At 30.3% G+C, this 17,214-nt stretch overlaps 5 protein-coding genes and 2 non-coding genes across 7 annotated transcripts; 4 read left to right on the top strand and 3 right to left on the bottom strand.

Annotated features, from left to right (window-relative positions):
- Positions 1 to 2,108: 2,108 nt before the first annotated feature.
- Positions 2,109 to 2,796, top strand: LOC108567302. The gene is made up of 3 exons (XM_017927674.1): positions 2,109 to 2,319; positions 2,373 to 2,473; positions 2,532 to 2,796. Exons 1-3 carry the CDS (start codon positions 2,174 to 2,176, stop codon positions 2,726 to 2,728), a joined length of 444 nt encoding a protein of 147 aa, XP_017783163.1. The 5' UTR covers positions 2,109 to 2,173; the 3' UTR covers positions 2,729 to 2,796.
- A 753-nt stretch (positions 2,797 to 3,549) lies between these two features.
- LOC108567303 lies at positions 3,550 to 4,204 on the bottom strand. Its single transcript, XM_017927676.1, has 3 exons — positions 4,028 to 4,204; positions 3,872 to 3,972; positions 3,550 to 3,812 (listed from the first exon to the last, which is right to left on the bottom strand). The coding sequence occupies exons 1-3, from the start codon at positions 4,171 to 4,173 to the stop codon at positions 3,616 to 3,618; spliced, it is 444 nt and encodes a 147-aa protein (XP_017783165.1). The 5' UTR covers positions 4,174 to 4,204; the 3' UTR covers positions 3,550 to 3,615.
- A 1,148-nt stretch (positions 4,205 to 5,352) lies between these two features.
- Positions 5,353 to 6,046, bottom strand: LOC108567304. The gene is made up of 3 exons (XM_017927677.1): positions 5,826 to 6,046; positions 5,668 to 5,768; positions 5,353 to 5,605 (listed from the first exon to the last, which is right to left on the bottom strand). Exons 1-3 carry the CDS (start codon positions 5,969 to 5,971, stop codon positions 5,409 to 5,411), a joined length of 444 nt encoding a protein of 147 aa, XP_017783166.1. The 5' UTR covers positions 5,972 to 6,046; the 3' UTR covers positions 5,353 to 5,408.
- Positions 6,047 to 6,335: 289 nt separating this feature from the next.
- Positions 6,336 to 7,049, top strand: LOC108567297. Its single transcript, XM_017927669.1, has 3 exons — positions 6,336 to 6,508; positions 6,570 to 6,739; positions 6,798 to 7,049. Exons 1-3 carry the CDS (start codon positions 6,372 to 6,374, stop codon positions 6,992 to 6,994), a joined length of 504 nt encoding a protein of 167 aa, XP_017783158.1. The 5' UTR covers positions 6,336 to 6,371; the 3' UTR covers positions 6,995 to 7,049.
- A 3,599-nt stretch (positions 7,050 to 10,648) lies between these two features.
- LOC108567298 lies at positions 10,649 to 11,372 on the top strand. The gene is made up of 3 exons (XM_017927670.1): positions 10,649 to 10,842; positions 10,899 to 11,054; positions 11,125 to 11,372. Exons 1-3 carry the CDS (start codon positions 10,657 to 10,659, stop codon positions 11,356 to 11,358), a joined length of 576 nt encoding a protein of 191 aa, XP_017783159.1. The 5' UTR covers positions 10,649 to 10,656; the 3' UTR covers positions 11,359 to 11,372.
- A 2,178-nt stretch (positions 11,373 to 13,550) lies between these two features.
- On the bottom strand, positions 13,551 to 13,623 carry Trnar-acg. Its single transcript has one exon. It is a non-coding gene; the product is annotated as a tRNA-Arg (tRNA).
- Positions 13,624 to 13,706: 83 nt separating this feature from the next.
- Positions 13,707 to 13,801, top strand: Trnay-gua. Its single transcript has 2 exons — positions 13,707 to 13,743; positions 13,766 to 13,801. It is a non-coding gene; the product is annotated as a tRNA-Tyr (tRNA).
- Positions 13,802 to 17,214: the final 3,413 nt, after the last annotated feature.

The following is a 17,214-nucleotide window of genomic DNA, read 5'->3' as shown; positions in this document are numbered from 1 at the left end:
AAAGTCACACTGGCTACGGTTGGGAAGTCGAAGGCGATTGGGACTTTTAAATTCAATGTACTATTATTTAATGACTGAAATAAAATTAGACCTTTTTATAAACTTTTTCAATTATTTCGTAAACCATTACATCAATTTCATATGTTTGTTCTTGTTTATTTATTGTGTATTTAGTTTCTAAGAACAACATTAAGAACAAAAACAATAATATTTTTAGAACAAAGTAAGCAAACGTTATCTGTAATTGATTTTTCCTAACTATATAAAATAAACCAAGGGTTCTAACCATTTTTTTTTATATAAAAAAGGTTTAAAATCAAGTTTAATATAATTTAAAATAAATAATGCGAAGGTTGTAGTTGATGTTTTTTAGTAATACTTTTTATATGTAAAAATAGTCAACAATAATCTTAAATCATTCTGATATATTTAATTGGTTTCTTGTAATAATTACTATGAATTAGTCTAATCTAAAATAATTATTCGCATATATTTATTAATCTAACGTCTTTGAAATCTAATGTCTTTGAAATTCCAAAATTTGGTAAATACACATGTTTCAAAAAATCAATATCGGATGTATCGATTTCAGAAGCTTTTATAATCCATGACAGGACATCTAAATTTTCTAAATCTTTGTAACGAACATTGATATCTTCTTTTAACTGGTTTAAGTGGTCCTTATATAGTTGAATGTTTCCACGTAAATATGTTTTATAGACATCAAGTATAAACAAATCAATTTTAGAGCAAAATATAACGGAACTTATAAAAAAACATATTCAATCAATTTTGTTGCCATAGGTTTAACAATTTCCAAAAGTAATTTTAACAGAATTACAGATTGCAAAAATTTGCCTTTCGACAGCCAACTAACTTCTGTATGGAGAAGCAAATATATGTTTATATATTTATAGCAGCACAGTAATTAAAGTGATAAATACTATTATTAGGATACAATGACCCATTTGCAACAGTTATTACTTATTATTATTAATAATTATAATTATCTATATGTATTTAATTATGTTTACTTTTCGTTTGACTATTGCAATAAAAATTACTATTATTTTATTATTTTCTTTAATAAAATATAACATTTTTGAAAGATGTACTGATTGCATTTCTTTCTTTTGTCATTTTCTATTAAATAATTGTGATGTCTACATTAAAAAGTATTTGTAAAATACATTAAAAAGTATTTTGTTTATTTGAATCTATTTTTCAAATGTATGCAATCAGTAATACGGAATTTAACATATATAAAAGTAAAAACCATGATAAAATCTAGTAAGATAAGTATATTTTACATTTTTTAAAATGTCCCTGACTTACAAACCTTTGAAACGGGCTGGGGATACCTGTTTTAGCAACAAAATATAAATAAATAAAATGAAGCTCTAAAGAGAAACCCCAACATAAAATATAAATACTTAACATGAAAATTATAATATTGAAATTCTTAGTATTATTTATTTAAACATATCCATTCGCTATAATGTATGCAAAAAGACTATCAATGGAAATCTTTATCATATAGTGAATTAATTTGAAAATATTTATATATAACGTTTAAATGATGGTAAGATTATGTCAAGTTATGTATTTACTTTTATTATTACTTGGAATTGAAATAAAGTGTATCAGATATTTACCTATATTTATAACAATCATAATTGTAAATACAAGAAGTTTTTAGTAAATAAATTTATTAACAATGAGAAAAACGCACGTTTTTTTTTCTTCTGAAATCAGTAAATCAATATTACATAAAATAAGTGCATTAATTAATAATTCGAAGGTAAACTTTTAATATAATAGATTTGCGTATTTAAAAAAGTAAAAATAAATTGTTGAACGTTTATTTTATCGAATTGTACAACTCCATAACACACATGATAATTTACATTTAGATAAGAGACAATTAATCAGTTTACCATGTTTTTAAAAAGGATCAGCAAAATGATAAATTAAAGAAAAACACGCTGATCTCGATATACAAATATAGCATTGGGATATCCCCCTAAAAGAAAACAACCAAAATGTAGAATAGATAACAACTGGATTCGGACGCGGGACTTTCCTCTCGATCTTACTATAAAAAGCGTCTTCAATTGAGAAGTGTCACCAGTTAACAACATCCTCTGCTAATCGCAACACTTGCAAACCGACGATGATCAAACAATTGTTTATGGTTGTAGCGCTCTGCGCTGCTCTTACTTTGGCATACGAGGCCGACGTTGAGCCGGTTTTCGATCGGTATGGTCAAGAGTTTTATTTGATTCCTGCACAGGAATACCGCATTGCCAGACATAGAAGGTAAATAAAAATTATAAATGTAATTATCATTTTGTAATTTTATATTGATTTAGGGATAGTGATCATAATATCAAGCATAAGACTTGGGGTTATAATGATGAGAAGAACGGAGACGTTATCGGATTAGAAGGAAAATACACTCACAGACCAAGCGGTATGTAGTTGAATGATATTTTGATGACTGTAATTAATTTATTTTTTTTGTATTATAGACAGCGAATTAGGTGTTCATGCTGAAAAAAGGCAGAGGGGTAACAGTCACGCTCAAGTGTCTGGAAAGACCCAATTCGAGAATGACGATGGTAATGCTAGATTGTCAGTTGGAGGAAATGTTAACAAACAGTGGAATCAGCGTGGACAAAGCCACACTGGATATGGGTGGGAAGTCGAAGGTGATTGGGATTTCTAAACTTGCATTGAAATTGTTATATTAAGAACCATAACGTATTTTAATCTAAATAAATATTTAATTGAATTGAAAAAAATGTAATATTTTATTACTTTAAAAAATATATCACAAATCCTATTTTGTATACTTCTGACTTTCTTCATCTATAAGTTATTTATAACCAAAGAAATCAAAAAAAATGTTTTATGTTTTTCAATAATCTTCACGATTTAATACTTAATATCTTAATAACGTGAAAACGTATTATATTTATAAATTATTAGATATAATTTAAATAAATATAATACATAGCTAGTGCTATTAATCACAGTCTTTCCTCCCAAAGTTATAACTTTGAATACTTTTCTATTAACTATTCATAATTTACTAATCCTTTGTTTTTAACCAACAAAATTATGAATATAAAAAAAGATTATATTTTAAAATAAATTGTTCCCTAATGCCAATATTTATATAACTAAACATAAATAATAACTATAATGAATTGTAAGAAAAATGACTCGCTTAACGAGTGACGATGATAAGAGAAGTCCTGGATTGCGCGCCTACTACATCATTTTTATAACTTGTATACACATATTATGTGTATTTTTGAATATGTTTCACTATACGAGTATTTCACTATACGAATAAATTTTGGAACGGATTAAATCATGACTTAGTCCATATTTTCACTATTTCATTAGTTGTCATTGATAACATATGTCACTTTTTTAACTATAGGTATTATGAGTAAAATATTGTTTATTGTTTATGTACTTTAATACAATATTCGTCAATTTAAATGTTAAATCAGTAATAATCATTAAAACAAATATAAATATATTTTTTTTGTAAATTTATTTATAAAAATTAAATATTATGCCTTATAGGTATGTTCTGAAAGTTTAGAAATCCCAGTCACCTTCGACTTCCCACCCATATCCAGTGTGGCTTTGTCCACGCTGATTCCACTGTTTGTTAACATTTCCTCCAACTGACCATCTAGCATCACCGTCGTCATTCTCGAATTGGGTCTTTCCAGATACCTGAGCGTGACTGTTACCCCTCTGTGTTTTTTCAGCATGAACACCCAATTGGCTGTCTGCAATATAGAAAATACTCATTTAATAAGATTCACCAAAATCCTATTAAACTACTTACCGGTTGGTCTGTGCGTATATTTCCCTTCTAATCCAATGACGTCTCCTTTCTTCTCATCATTGTAACCCCAAGTCTTATGTTTGAGATTATGATCACTAGCTCTAAACCAATACGTAATTACAGAATAATAATTACATTTATATTATTTGTATTTACCTTCTATGTCTAGCAATGCGGTATTCCTGTGCAGGAATCAAATAAAACTCTTGTCCATACCGATCGAATACCGGTTCGAGGTCGGCTTGGTAAGCCAAACTCAAAGAAGCGCAGAGCGCTACAACCAGAAACAATTGTTTGAACATCTTCGATTTCACTTGTTTCTTGTAACTAAGATTACTGTAAACTGTTCAGATTGCTAGACCGAATGCAGTTTATATACTGAAATTTTAGAGATTTTATTATGTAAAGTCCCGCATCCAAGATCGCCTTATCTCGTAGTCGATATTTTTTTTTCAGGATATTTCGGATTTTGTTTAGCGTATTTTTGATGTTATCGATTTATTATTGAAAATACTTCTTTTACGATTAAAGCACGTTATGCAAACAAAAACAGTATTATCTCAATTTTGTTGAAAAGCATAACTCTTCTAAATATAAACTTGAATTTGGAAAACTATAACATTAATGCAAAAAATATTATCCTAACAAATTTACTATTGCACAATATTATGATTATCTAATTTAAAAAATATAAAGTTGCAAAATCAAAGAAATTGCAAAATATTTCAAAATAACACATATTTTAAGGAATAAATATTATTTTGTGATAACATAATAATATAAACATTAGAATAAACTAAACTTAAATAATTGTCTATTTATATTATATGAAATGAGTATTGTGTTTTAGATTATATCTAGTAATTTAATATGTTTCTATATAGCAAGTGCCGTCATTTGGATGCTCTTGACATAAAAAAATAAATAAAGTAAAACTTAAAATTTTCATGAATAAAAAAATTATGAGGTGAATTCTGATTTGGGGTAATCGAGGCTTCTGGATTTAGTCATGTCGATATTACACATTATTTTTGTCATTGAATTTAATGTATTAGAAATGGTAAAAGTTCCATTCTTTTATAGTTTATATTAATTATACAAATCATTAAATATTCATTACTCCACAAAAAATATTCTTGTATTGCTTTAAAGTTGTACGCGGTATAGTTTCTGTATTTTTTTACATGAAGATAATTAAATTTTCTTTGATGGTGGGTGGTGTACCATAATGTACTACATTTTGAACATGTGTCTTTATTTACTAGAAAATGTCAAAGAAAGAGGAATTACCACTTTCTAATAAGAAAATTTTTAAAACCATGCAATTATCAATTATTCATAAACAATATTCTTTAAAATTCTTACTTTCAGATATTGAACATAATGACACCAATATGCACGTCTGAGATAACTCATTGTGGGTAAATAGTCATATTTTAATTGAATGCAATATAGTTTTTATAAATTAATAAATATATGCATTTTTTTAACTATCCTTTTTTATTTACAAAACATAATAAATTACAGTTAATAACGATTAGAAATCCCAATCGCCTTCGACTTCCCATCCATAACCAGTGTGAGTTTGTCCACGCTGATTCCACTGCTTATTGACATTAGCACCCACCGAAAATCGGCCATTACCATCATCAGTCTCGTACTGAGTTTTACCAGAAACTTGAGCATGACTGTTAGCTCTTTGGCTCTTTTCAGCATTAACTCCCACTTGGCTATCTACAATTGCAGTTAAAAACATTAATATAAATTATTCACGCTCAATCACTAAAAGCACCTACTCGATGGCCTATGAGTGTAGATTCCTTCAAGACCTACAACGTCTCCCTTCTTCTCATCGTTGTAACCCCAAGTTTTGTGTTTAATATTGTGATCGCTCTCCCTAAATGCAATAAACACGCATAAAATAACATTCTCATAGGTAGTTATTTGTATTTACCTCCTGTGTCTTGACAATTGATACTCTTGGGCGGGGATCAAATAAAACTCTTGCCCGTAGCGATCGAATACTGGTTCAATATCCGCTTGGTAAGCGAAACTCAGGGAAGCGCAGAACGCAACAAACAAAAACGCGTGTCTATACATCTCCCGTGTCTAATTGTTGCTCTTAGCTCGGATTGCTCTTAACTGATGAAGCTGTACACTCAACACGAGTATTTATATGGATCCATAACATGGGAAGTCCCGCATTTCAATTAAGAGTCACGGCAATTTTTTTTTCGCGGGATATCCCGAGCTATTTATATTTAACACAATTGCTGATAATGCTATGTTTATTTACAGAAAATGAAGCGTTGATATCCCCTTATCTCAGATACAGTTATGAAATGTAAAATATGAATCCCCTGTAACGTTTAAGCAAGACACTCATATTTATAATTACCAAATTTGAGCAATGAGAATTCCCAGACTACCGAGGTTAAGTGGGAGTTTAGTATATAAAGACCTAGGACATCATCAGTCGATAGTATTAACATCACCGACAATGTCTAAAATCGCGTTGATTGTTGTGTTGCTTTCATTTGCAGCCTGCTTGGCTTCCAGCTTCGAAATTTTCGAGAAAGAAAATGGAGAATTATTTTACTTAGTTCCTCTAAACGAAGAACATAACCGCGTTAGAAGGTATTTATCATTAATTAATAATTTTATCAAAAAAAAAATTTTTTGTTCGATGTGTTTTTAGACAAACTAAAGCTAATGTTGATAACAACGGAGTTTCATTGTCTCACACAGGAAAGCTTTTTGAGAATCAAAATCATAGACTGGATGGTACCGCATTCGGTCAGAAAGACTTCAAAAATCATGGACCTCTGACAGCCGGTGGCAATTTAGATTACAATCATAAACCGACTGGTAAATAGTTCTTGTTATTGTTTAAGTGGATGCTACAATAATCTAATTAATATCGCAGGAAGTAACTTGAATTTGGGTGCATCGAATACACGTGGTTTCGGAACGGATGTCAGTGCGAAAGGTCAATACAATTTCTTAAATTCGAAGCGCACCCAAGCCGGAGTCGGTGCATATTATAACAGGCATTTCGGAGGACCCGGTGGATCTCGTAGACCCGACTACGGAGCTTTCGTTAGCGCAAGATACAATTTCTAAATATTATTACTATCGGAAAAGTAGCTTTAAACGTAAAATATTAATTATAATGTTAAGTACTTAAGTATTAAATAAATAACTACAAATATATACATAGTTAATGTATTTAAACCAGAATAATAAAAAAATAAGAGCGTATTAAATGTCTTGAATTGATAATTTTAGATATATTAAAACAAAATATATGTTCTTACACTTTAAATACACTTACAAGGGAGTATGGATAAGACAAAAGGAAATAAAATATATGTAAATTTACTCTATATTTTGTTTAAAGTTTTCTTGTTAAAAAAACAATAATAAACACAGTACAATTAATCAAAACTGTAATGTTAATCTGTGGAATAACTTCAGTGCTGAGGATAATGTATTGCGTTTCGGATTACTTTAAATCCGCGTCTCTGCATCGAGTAACCATTATATAAATTACCCTTTACCGAAGCAGTCTAATCCCAAAATAAATTTTAAGCTATTGATTTATACGTATATACACTTGACGCGGGATTGCATACAACATCAGATATTTTTGCTATATCTTCAATACATATTGTACAGTAATGTCAACCGAAGAAATCGATTGGTAAAGCATATTCTTTCCCTCGGGATGATTATATGACCCTTAGTACATTTTATTTCTCGATCTGCTCGAGAATGAGTGATGGAAGAGCCCCCGAGGCGGACGCTTCAATACCTTTACGCCTCCCCAAAAACACTCTACACCCCACCAACATATTGGTGACAGAAAAAAAAACGTATTAGGAAGTCTTCCTCCTTCGGCCTCGTGCGCCCTCGCATCAAGACCTACCGATTTTCCCGACAACTGTATCCATCTGACAAATTTTTTCCCTTTCGATAATATTATTACATTCCGACCGCCGCAAACGTAGAAACGAAACGAGAGGGCAACATTCATTCCTTCCCTATCCCCTGTCAACCACATCAATAACCATAGAGCAGCAGTCGACAGGGGAGGAGAGCACGTGATGACTATCTCGCGTCAAGTCCCAAAATTAAATTCAGTTCCACGATGGAGTTTTTCGTTTGTGATCTAATTAAAATGGAATTCATTTTATTTCAGAACCAATTGAGCAAAAGTCCAATGAATGAGTGAATGGACTGACCTGGTATGAAGTTCATTGTCCGAGAGGCGGTCGTACGGAGGCGGTGGTGTTGTACACAATTCACTGAGTTTGTGATCCAAATCACTTGCCAATGCAGACAACAACTGTAACAAAAATTACATTAGTTAAGTCATAAAATATATACCAATACAAAGTCATAAAAAAACAAGAATTACATAAACATACAACTATAAATCGTCTAATCACAACTCAACAAAATATTAGAAAAATGATCCACTTAAATTACAAATCTAATTATTATAAATGAATTTTTTGTATTTGAATTTCACATATTTTTGCTGTAATAATTTGTATTATTGTATGATTATTTCTATAAGTATTGTTATTATTTAAATAGTCGAGAATGGTTCATTTCACGTTTATATCCAAATAACATCATAATGTTTAAAAAATGAAAAACAAGATTTGAAATTATAATTTCTCAAAACTGAATATTGAAAAGTATTTAAAATTATTGCACTTTCAATATAATCATCAGAATAATCGTATTCCATAAAACATATTTTATTATTGTAAATTATATTCTAAGATTGAAGATGAAAGATAAAAGCTAAATTTTATTTTAATATCCATAACAACAAATATAATATGTCAATGTAACGTGAATACGTCCAAAATGAATTACCTCCAGAAAGTTAAAGAAAAACTAGAAGAGATCCTAATTCCAGCAAATCTATTTTTCGAGTTTAATCGCAACGAGGAAAGAAGACCGCAAAATGAGGAAAGAAGACTGCGAAATGAGGAAAGAAGACCGCGACAATCTGATGTTAAAACGAAGATCAACGTACCAAAAATTAATGCTAAAATGAAAAGAAAGAAAAAGCAGAAGCCGACGAGATCAGTTCAACAGTTTTGGAAAGATAAATTGAACACGTTTAGAAAAGATTTAGAAGAAAAACAAGCGAAAGAGCAATTTGATGAAGAGGTTATAGATAGACTCATAATAAATGACAGAGATCAGTTAAACATAATGTATACACGATCTTCGAAGATGAAGCAATCCAAATATTTAGCATTGATAAATTTATTTCACTACTTGAATGTAAGAAATGTTCAAAACAATTTAAATTTAATATAAATTAATTAAATTTTAGGAAAACAACAATTACAATTTCGAATTAAAAACGTGGCAGTTTTACTCAATGCTCATTTTTTATGAATGCAATATGAGCGAAGTTAGAAATGTAATTAAATATTATATTGAGTTTGGAACTGCGCTGGGTTTGGTCATTTTAGTAGGTATAACGATATTAACCGAGATGCCGCTTATTATGTTCATCATGAGTATGAGCAGCTACGCAAAGAAATTATATGTGAACTTCTTCCAATCGATGCCTCTATTAATAGGTAAAATCAATGCAAATTAATAATAACATTCAATACATATATTTGTATTTTAGGTATTCCTTACTGTTTACTCCTGTCCAATTTAATAATTCAAGTTAGGTGGTACTACAACTCTGCAGCCAATATAATCTTCACTCATTATTTATTATTCCGTAATTGCTGGTTAAGCTGTAGTTTCGTAAGTAATAAATCAGAGTGCGTTACGATATTCGGATCTTTAAAGAAGTACACATGTAATAAAAATACAACTATAGCGACTACATACTATTACAGGTAATCAACAGACGATGTATTAACTTAATTGCATTGTATTTACATGTTATAGATATATCACAACAAACACAGAAACCGGAATCCCTAATAGCGAAGTTAAACTATTGGTTTTTGCACTTGCACTTCTTGCCTACATCTTAAGTCTGACTCGATTGAAGAAGGTTTTGAACATGTACATCCTGCTAAATCTGGCAACCATGATCATCTTCTTCAGTTTTACATTGTTATATCTGATTTTACGATTTAGCGAAGTGAACCACTTAATGACCAAATTAACATTGAGAAAGAGTTATAAAAATATTCCGGTAAAAGAAAAACCTGAAGTTTTTAGATAAATATTTACATTTTCTTTTCACAGTTTTTCATGCATTTGTTCACCACCACAGTAAAACCTCATCTTTTTCCATTCTTGATTTGGATCTCGGTTATGAAGCCGGCAAGCGTAGATCCGCAAACTGCAACTGTAATTATGTGCTCAGCACGTATAGTTTTCTTAATTGTAGTTGGATCACATTATGCTATCGTCGTATCAATCACATATTTAGATTATGCTTTCCAAGACTGGGATTGCCTGAATTTCGAGAGTATTAGATAATATGGTAGAATTGTAAATAATATAATTGAAAAATTGTTTTTCTTTTTTTAGGTTCAGATTTTATGCAAAACTTAATACCTGATATTATATGGAGAACAAAATATGTTTCCAGTTGCATTTTTCTATGGATGTTCTGCACATTCTATACATGGATGATAAATAACATTTTTGCTATCTTGATTTTTTCTGATGGTATCATTGAAGCAATGAATATAAAAAAGAACTGCAGACTCTTAGTTTATAGTGTATACCACGCAGCAAGTATACTGATAGTTCATATCTGCTTACAGTTCAGTTACTACCACATGCTTCGAAGCTGGGTAAAAGATGGAATGTTCTTAATTAATAACGTGGTTCTGGCTTTCTTGACCTTTGGAATTTACTTCAGTTACACCGGAAATCGGTTCAATGATGATTTCAATTTTATGTACGACTACAGCCCAAATAAAATTTGGCTATATTTACTAGCGCCTATGCCATATTACACAAGTGTAATTATGATAATAATATTTATAATTGTTATCCAATAATATTGGGGTTTTCTTAGGTAACGGCCATCGCAACTTTAGTTACAGAATTCCAAATCAAGCTGAGAATGAAATATAGCAAGAATTCCCAATCCTATTTCGTATTCGGTATGATTTTAGTTATTGTAACGTCAATAATAATAATATCAAAGATCGTTCATCACTTGATCATGAAGGTAAACACGATTCACTCCAATGTGTTCTTGTTTCTAGTATAAGTAGAAACTATTTATGTTTCATTTATAGCAAGTTGAAAATATAACGGCAATACATCGCGACTGGGGACCATTCAACGAGCAATTGAAGAACCTCAGGAGATTATACTTTTCCAATCGAGATGTCAGAAGGCGGCAGATCATACCCAGCTGCAGTCACAAGTGTTTAATAAATTCTAAAGCCTACCACAGGATGCAAGAGCGGCAATACAAAAGATTGTTAATGTTTGAAGCCGAGCAAGAAGAAAACGACACTTATCTCTGAATTTTAATTCTATATCCAATAACTTATTACATTTGTGATTTTTTTTTATCACAAATTATGCTTATTCATAATATAATTTTAATTTCCTGAAAAATAATTGTTAAGTTTTTTTAGAATGTTTTTTTTTATTCAATAATTATTTTATTTTTATAATTACTTATATCGCCTTTGAATTAACATAAATAGTAGCTTTAAACATAATATACTAATGTATTTGTGCGTTTCCTGTAATATTGCATAAATATAATGTACAGTGTTACATCAACATAAGATTACATCTTGTAAAATCATTAGGCTAAGTAAAATCTCTGCAGAGTGGTGACTAGTGGAAGACCTACTGGGAAATAAATGAAGGGGCATTTGAGTGAGTCACAGGCGGTGGGCAGCCAGCCGTTTAAATTCCCCTCCGCTCCCGCCCCACGTGGCTTGACTAGAACACACCAAACCATCAACTTGTATGGCTTAGAGAAGACTAATAGAATCGAATTCCTGTCGTTGTGATAAAATAAACTTATACAGGTCATGCATTAAATAAATTAATCACGCATGGAGACCAATTTGCAAAATAAACAAACACGTAATTCCGTTTGTAGCAATATTTAAGTATTGGTTAAGATAAGAATATCTTTCTATATTTATATTTAATTAGTTACGGTACTTTAGATAGTGTTGTATATCCATTTTCAAATTGAAAGTTATTGACTAAATATTAATTATTATTAATATGAGAAATGATACCTTTCTTATATATTGCAATGACGTTTTCAATGGGATTTTCATTATACTCGTACATTTCTAAATAAATAATAGTATAGAACCATGATTATAACTTTAGTTTACAAACGAACCTAATTTGTTGTGTAATTTGAATAAACTCTAATAAATATACAATTATGCAATAGTTACCCCGTAGTATCGTGCCATGGTTGGCACGTATTCGGAATTATTCACTATAATAATCCGCTTGGTCATTAAGTCACTTAAACAGTGCATCGAGTAATAGAAACATCACAGTTTAGGAAGGTAACAGGATGACACATCAAACTACAGTTGCCGAAGCGATAAAAACAATATAAACGTACTTTAGTTTCGTGTATGCACATAGTCGATATAGTCGAAGTGCTTGTACACACACATGTGGCACGCGATTGTAATTTAGTAAGCGAGTATTTTCGAACGCATTGTGCGTCTGGCTACTACTCTCCGCACTCGACTCCCCCTCACTGCACCTACTCATATACAATACAACTAGAATTCTGCCAGACCCTATTCTTCAATGCCAGTCGCAGCGAACGGAATTACTATGATAGATGTAATTATGCAGCGCAATTAAAACTAGCGACTAATGCTGCTGCGAGTTGCGCGCTCCATCCAACCTTCCAAGAATGAAACGCACCGTACGAAAATTGCAAAATCTAATAATATTTACGTGCACGACTTTCAGAGGTCAACGGAACTACGGACCGAAGCAACCTCCTTTTTTTATTCCGGTTCTGTGTTCATTTTACATAAGATCATTCTTTTATTAAATTTATAAACAGCGCGCTTCAACATTGACCCAAATATGAAAAAATTAGTTGAAAAAATTACATACATAATATTGCCAAACAATTTTTAATTATTATGTTTAAATGAATCGTATTTATAAATCAAAAAACGATTCACAACTAAGTTAAAACTTAATGAAACAAAGCTGGCATCGGCCTCGTGGGAGATCTGTCATGGTAATAATTCACTAGAACTTGTTTTAATCAATTTACTGGGACAGTATCTAAATTATGCATCAATGGGGATTGACTGACACAGTATTAGTAGTATTCCACTTTACTCCAATCCAAATCGAATTTCATTCACAAATTCATTCAATATTATCGCTAATTATTAATCATTATTAATAACATTTGAAGTCACAATATAACATTTTTTTTCATAACTTAATTTATATATGCAATTGTTAAATATTAATAAAATTAATGAATGAAAGTTGAAATATATTTGTTATTATTTAATAAATATTAATAAAATACTAATATAAAAACAATTTTGTTTTATAATTCTACTTTATTTGCGCCAAAGCTCCAAAAATATATTTTTTAAAGAGTTAAGTTTCGTTTCAGCATTAGTCTATAGTTAATTAAATAAATTTATTTATACTCAAAGCTATTACTAAATAGATTTTTGAAAAAAGAAGTCGATCCTGCCAGGATTCGAACCTGGAATCTTCTGATCCGTAGTCAGACGCGTTATCCGTTGCGCCACAGGACCTTATACATTTTAAAATAATGACACTAGAGGCGCTTACAGTAACACCCACTCCATATAGAAAGTTATCCTCTAAACTTATATAACCTTCGATAGCTCAGTTGGTAGAGCGGTGGACTGTAGTTCGTAATACTAAGTAGTAGATATCCATAGGTCACTGGTTCAAATCCGGTTCGAAGGATTTCTTTTACACAAATTCTTTAGGAATGAAGAATTTTGATTTTATAACTTATTAATTAATTACTTTTATATTAACCGTTTGCCGTCATATTGTATTTTCATTAGGTCCAATTTTATTCAAAGTGTATAGTAGTAATGTAAACGAACAATACGTTTATTTGGCATTGTGACAACTCAGATTACAAACGATAATCCAACAGAACCTTTAAATCAGTGAATCCCAAACTTCCAGAAAAAATATTCCTCAGCGCCCCTTTGGAAATTATTATTTTCAAATTTCAAAAGCAATTAAACAGAAAGATATATGTATTAATGTTTCTACCGCCCTCTGGATCGCTGCAGCGCTCACTTTAGGAATCACTGCTTTAAATGAAACCATTACCAGGAAATAATAATAAGTCAAATTTTAGCATGGAAATTTCAACGTCGGGGCTGTAAAGGGTTAAAGTTGTTACTGCATAGCTTTTTTAACATTATTACACTCTTATTATTATATGATCAATGTTTTTGTATACAATTACTTGAATTACCGTTATAAACATATAAATAAGAAACGTGGTATAATACCATTTTATGATTATAAAAATAGTTTCTGTCTTCGAACAAGCTTTAGGAAGAAATTACGTTCGATTCGGTTATTAATTTTATTAACTTTTTTAAATAAAAAATCTCGAATAACAAATTAAGCCGCCTACACTACAATCTCATATATTTTTATACGCACTTTCGTACAATCATTTAAATTTTATTACATTTTCCGCTGTTTATGTAAAAATATTCATATACAATATTAAGCGAAAATATTTATGACTATAATCGGGGCTAAATGACATTTGCAAGGAGCACGAAAAGTTATTAATCGTTTTTTTTAAAGATATATATTAGACGTTATGAGGACCATAAATAACGTTTATGATAAATCTGCGTCGAAGTGACATTCGTGGAAAGGACCATTTTTTTTTAAATACTCGCACGTCCTGCAGTACTTTTATTAATACTCGAATAAACATCAGCAGACGAGCGTCGGTCCTCGGCGTCGTCTCAATTGATTTATTACAAAGCGAAAAGAAAATTACGATCGGTCGAGACGAGACGAAATGAGAGGCGAGACAGCAACTAAATGAAAACAGGAAAATGCGATACGTCCGATACGCGGAAATGCAAAAAAACAAACAAAAAAAAGCAGAGGTGGGGAAAGGCACGAGAAACGTACATAAATTTAGTTATGTTGCTGTCAGATGCAGGGATAGCGCAATGTTTTCATTTTATTTTATGCACTTTTCCCCCCATTCACCAGCTGCTGCCACTGCTGCATCAGAAATGCAGACGGAAATCAGAATTTATTGTTCATCGATGACATTTTAATCACGGTATTTATTTAACAAATAGACATTTATCAACTACCAATTCATTATTATTTATTGAAATATATTATTTGCAGTTGCATTGAAAAATTTATATATTAATGAAATTTCTGAACATTAACTTTTTGTTCATCTATGAACAACATTGTGATCTACACTAATTTTCCCTACAAACACACTGAAACTTATCATGATTAAAAGATACTTATATAGCTCAACAAATATATTTTAAACAAAGATCAACAATTTACCAAGCGCATCCACCATTTAGTAAATAATTTGAATATAAAATATTTTCTATTTTACTATATTTTCGTTAAAATTTCTAAATATTTTATTACATTCATTATAAAAACAACATTTTTTTGAACTGTTGCGACTGGATTATCAAATAAAAGCATTAGTATTTAATTTATGCAAATAATTGTCTGGTAATTGAAACGCTTCAATCCACTGGATTTGCAATTGTAATTAGATATTAAGATAATATGATATTATATAATGAATTTCAGCTCATAACTGTAATGGATATTAACATGATAATGGGTGCTCAAAATGTATCAACCATTAGTTGATTAACATGCAAAATACTTAATATTATTTATGGAAGTGAATAACTTAGATGCATAAATAAATAATGACCTAAAACAAACGGAATCAATTTATCAAATAAAAAAGTTACAGCCACACAGAAAAATCGATGACCTTAATTTTGAGTAGTTCTATTTATATTTACTAATGTAATTATAGATCTAAATCACAAGTATTCATTTACAGGCTCATATAATTTGGATATTAATTATATAATTTATTTCTAATACTTTGATGTTTAATTGAAAATGTATTATATTGTGTTATACATTGAATAAAAATGTAATTAAAGTATTCAATTATGTCTTACTACTTATTAATATAGCAGTACAACTAAATAATAAAGTTTTTTTTATAACAATTTTTAACATTAATTTGTTCTGAGTATTTTTTTGAAATTTATATATTTTTAGAAACTCTTATGTAAAAATAAATAAAAAAAATCTTTATTAGTCACCAATTGTAACCAAAGGGCTATCGACCTAAGTCTTTCCGCCGAACTCTTATGTATTTTTCTGTATATGTCAAAAACATCTGAAATCCCATATTTGTGCTTGCCAATTAAGTGACAAGTACTTCGTACGAGATGTGCTTACTCTATGACATAACATGCAAGTCGTAGTTTATAAAAAAATCCTTTTTTATTAGTTGATTCATTAAAAAAAGGTTACTATTATTATATTGCATATTATGTAATTGATTTATATAATTAAAAAGTTTCAAATTGCGTGTGAGAGTTTTCTAAATTTATAGCTCAACTAAGCATCCGGTGAACGATCTGTGTGCGTCTGCGGGATCTGGGATAAATGATTAGGGCCCTAATTGCAATGACCCTAATATACATCTAAAACATAACTGCGCGTGTTTCGGTGGTTTAGTGCGTATATTATTTTGCCCGAATGGATATTAGTTTGTGTGTGTGTATGTGCGTGTTCGGAGGGTGGAGGGTGCGTTACGTGATGTGTGTGTAATTATAAAGCAATTGGCGTGGCGTCGCTGACCGCAGGGCACTTACGGTCACATGCGTTTAATGGGCATTCCCCGAATTTTATTATCGCATCAATGTCCGCAAAACCATTCCAATGATATATAAGTCTTGCGGAATTGTTGTTTGCACTTTATATTACACACACATATAAATTGCTATGGAATTTCAGAAATAATAAAGAAATTTAAAGCAATAGGTTTCACAATTTCAATTATGTGTAATAAATACATTATTTACACTACATAATTTTGTATTAATCCTATCTTTATATATCCATATGCAGTGTTTGCTATTATTGTTATTATAACAATATTCTTAATAATAGTGTTCCGGATACAAATTAGTATTTTATTTCGATAAATTTATTGAAATTTCATGAAATCATAGACTTTCGAATCAGCTAGAAAATGTGAATCAATGCAACTGGTTATTGATTGTAAGTTTTTCTATTGTTTGAAAATATTTCAATAA

This window comes from Nicrophorus vespilloides, unplaced genomic scaffold, assembly GCF_001412225.1.
Source record: "Nicrophorus vespilloides isolate i.1.1-1 unplaced genomic scaffold, Nicve_v1.0, whole genome shotgun sequence".
Lineage (NCBI taxonomy): Eukaryota > Metazoa > Arthropoda > Insecta > Coleoptera > Silphidae > Nicrophorus > Nicrophorus vespilloides.
This window is presented reverse-complemented; position numbering and strand designations above follow the sequence as displayed.

Bases quoted from the DNA above. Each gene is read 5' to 3' on its own strand.
- LOC108567302 (XM_017927674.1), top strand. From the start codon at position 2,174: ATGATCAAACAATTGTTTATGGTTGTAGCGCTCTGCGCTGCTCTTACT. The intron at 2,320-2,372 runs GTAAATAAAAAT...ATATTGATTTAG, and splicing joins CGCATTGCCAGACATAGAAG to GGATAGTGATCATAATATCA. The intron at 2,474-2,531 runs GTATGTAGTTGA...TTTGTATTATAG, and splicing joins ATACACTCACAGACCAAGCG to ACAGCGAATTAGGTGTTCAT.
- LOC108567297 (XM_017927669.1), top strand. From the start codon at position 6,372: ATGTCTAAAATCGCGTTGATTGTTGTGTTGCTTTCATTTGCAGCCTGC. The intron at 6,509-6,569 runs GTATTTATCATT...ATGTGTTTTTAG, and splicing joins GAACATAACCGCGTTAGAAG to ACAAACTAAAGCTAATGTTG. The intron at 6,740-6,797 runs GTAAATAGTTCT...TTAATATCGCAG, and splicing joins TTACAATCATAAACCGACTG to GAAGTAACTTGAATTTGGGT.
- LOC108567298 (XM_017927670.1), top strand. From the start codon at position 10,657: ATGCTTCGAAGCTGGGTAAAAGATGGAATGTTCTTAATTAATAACGTG. The intron at 10,843-10,898 runs GTAATTATGATA...GGGTTTTCTTAG, and splicing joins CTATGCCATATTACACAAGT to GTAACGGCCATCGCAACTTT. The intron at 11,055-11,124 runs GTAAACACGATT...TTTCATTTATAG, and splicing joins TTCATCACTTGATCATGAAG to CAAGTTGAAAATATAACGGC.
- LOC108567303 (XM_017927676.1), bottom strand. From the start codon at position 4,173: ATGTTCAAACAATTGTTTCTGGTTGTAGCGCTCTGCGCTTCTTTGAGT. The intron at 3,973-4,027 runs GTAAATACAAAT...GTATTGGTTTAG, and splicing joins CGCATTGCTAGACATAGAAG to AGCTAGTGATCATAATCTCA. The intron at 3,813-3,871 runs GTAAGTAGTTTA...TCTATATTGCAG, and splicing joins ATATACGCACAGACCAACCG to ACAGCCAATTGGGTGTTCAT.
- LOC108567304 (XM_017927677.1), bottom strand. From the start codon at position 5,971: ATGTATAGACACGCGTTTTTGTTTGTTGCGTTCTGCGCTTCCCTGAGT. The intron at 5,769-5,825 runs GTAAATACAAAT...TATTGCATTTAG, and splicing joins CAATTGTCAAGACACAGGAG to GGAGAGCGATCACAATATTA. The intron at 5,606-5,667 runs GTAGGTGCTTTT...CTGCAATTGTAG, and splicing joins CTACACTCATAGGCCATCGA to ATAGCCAAGTGGGAGTTAAT.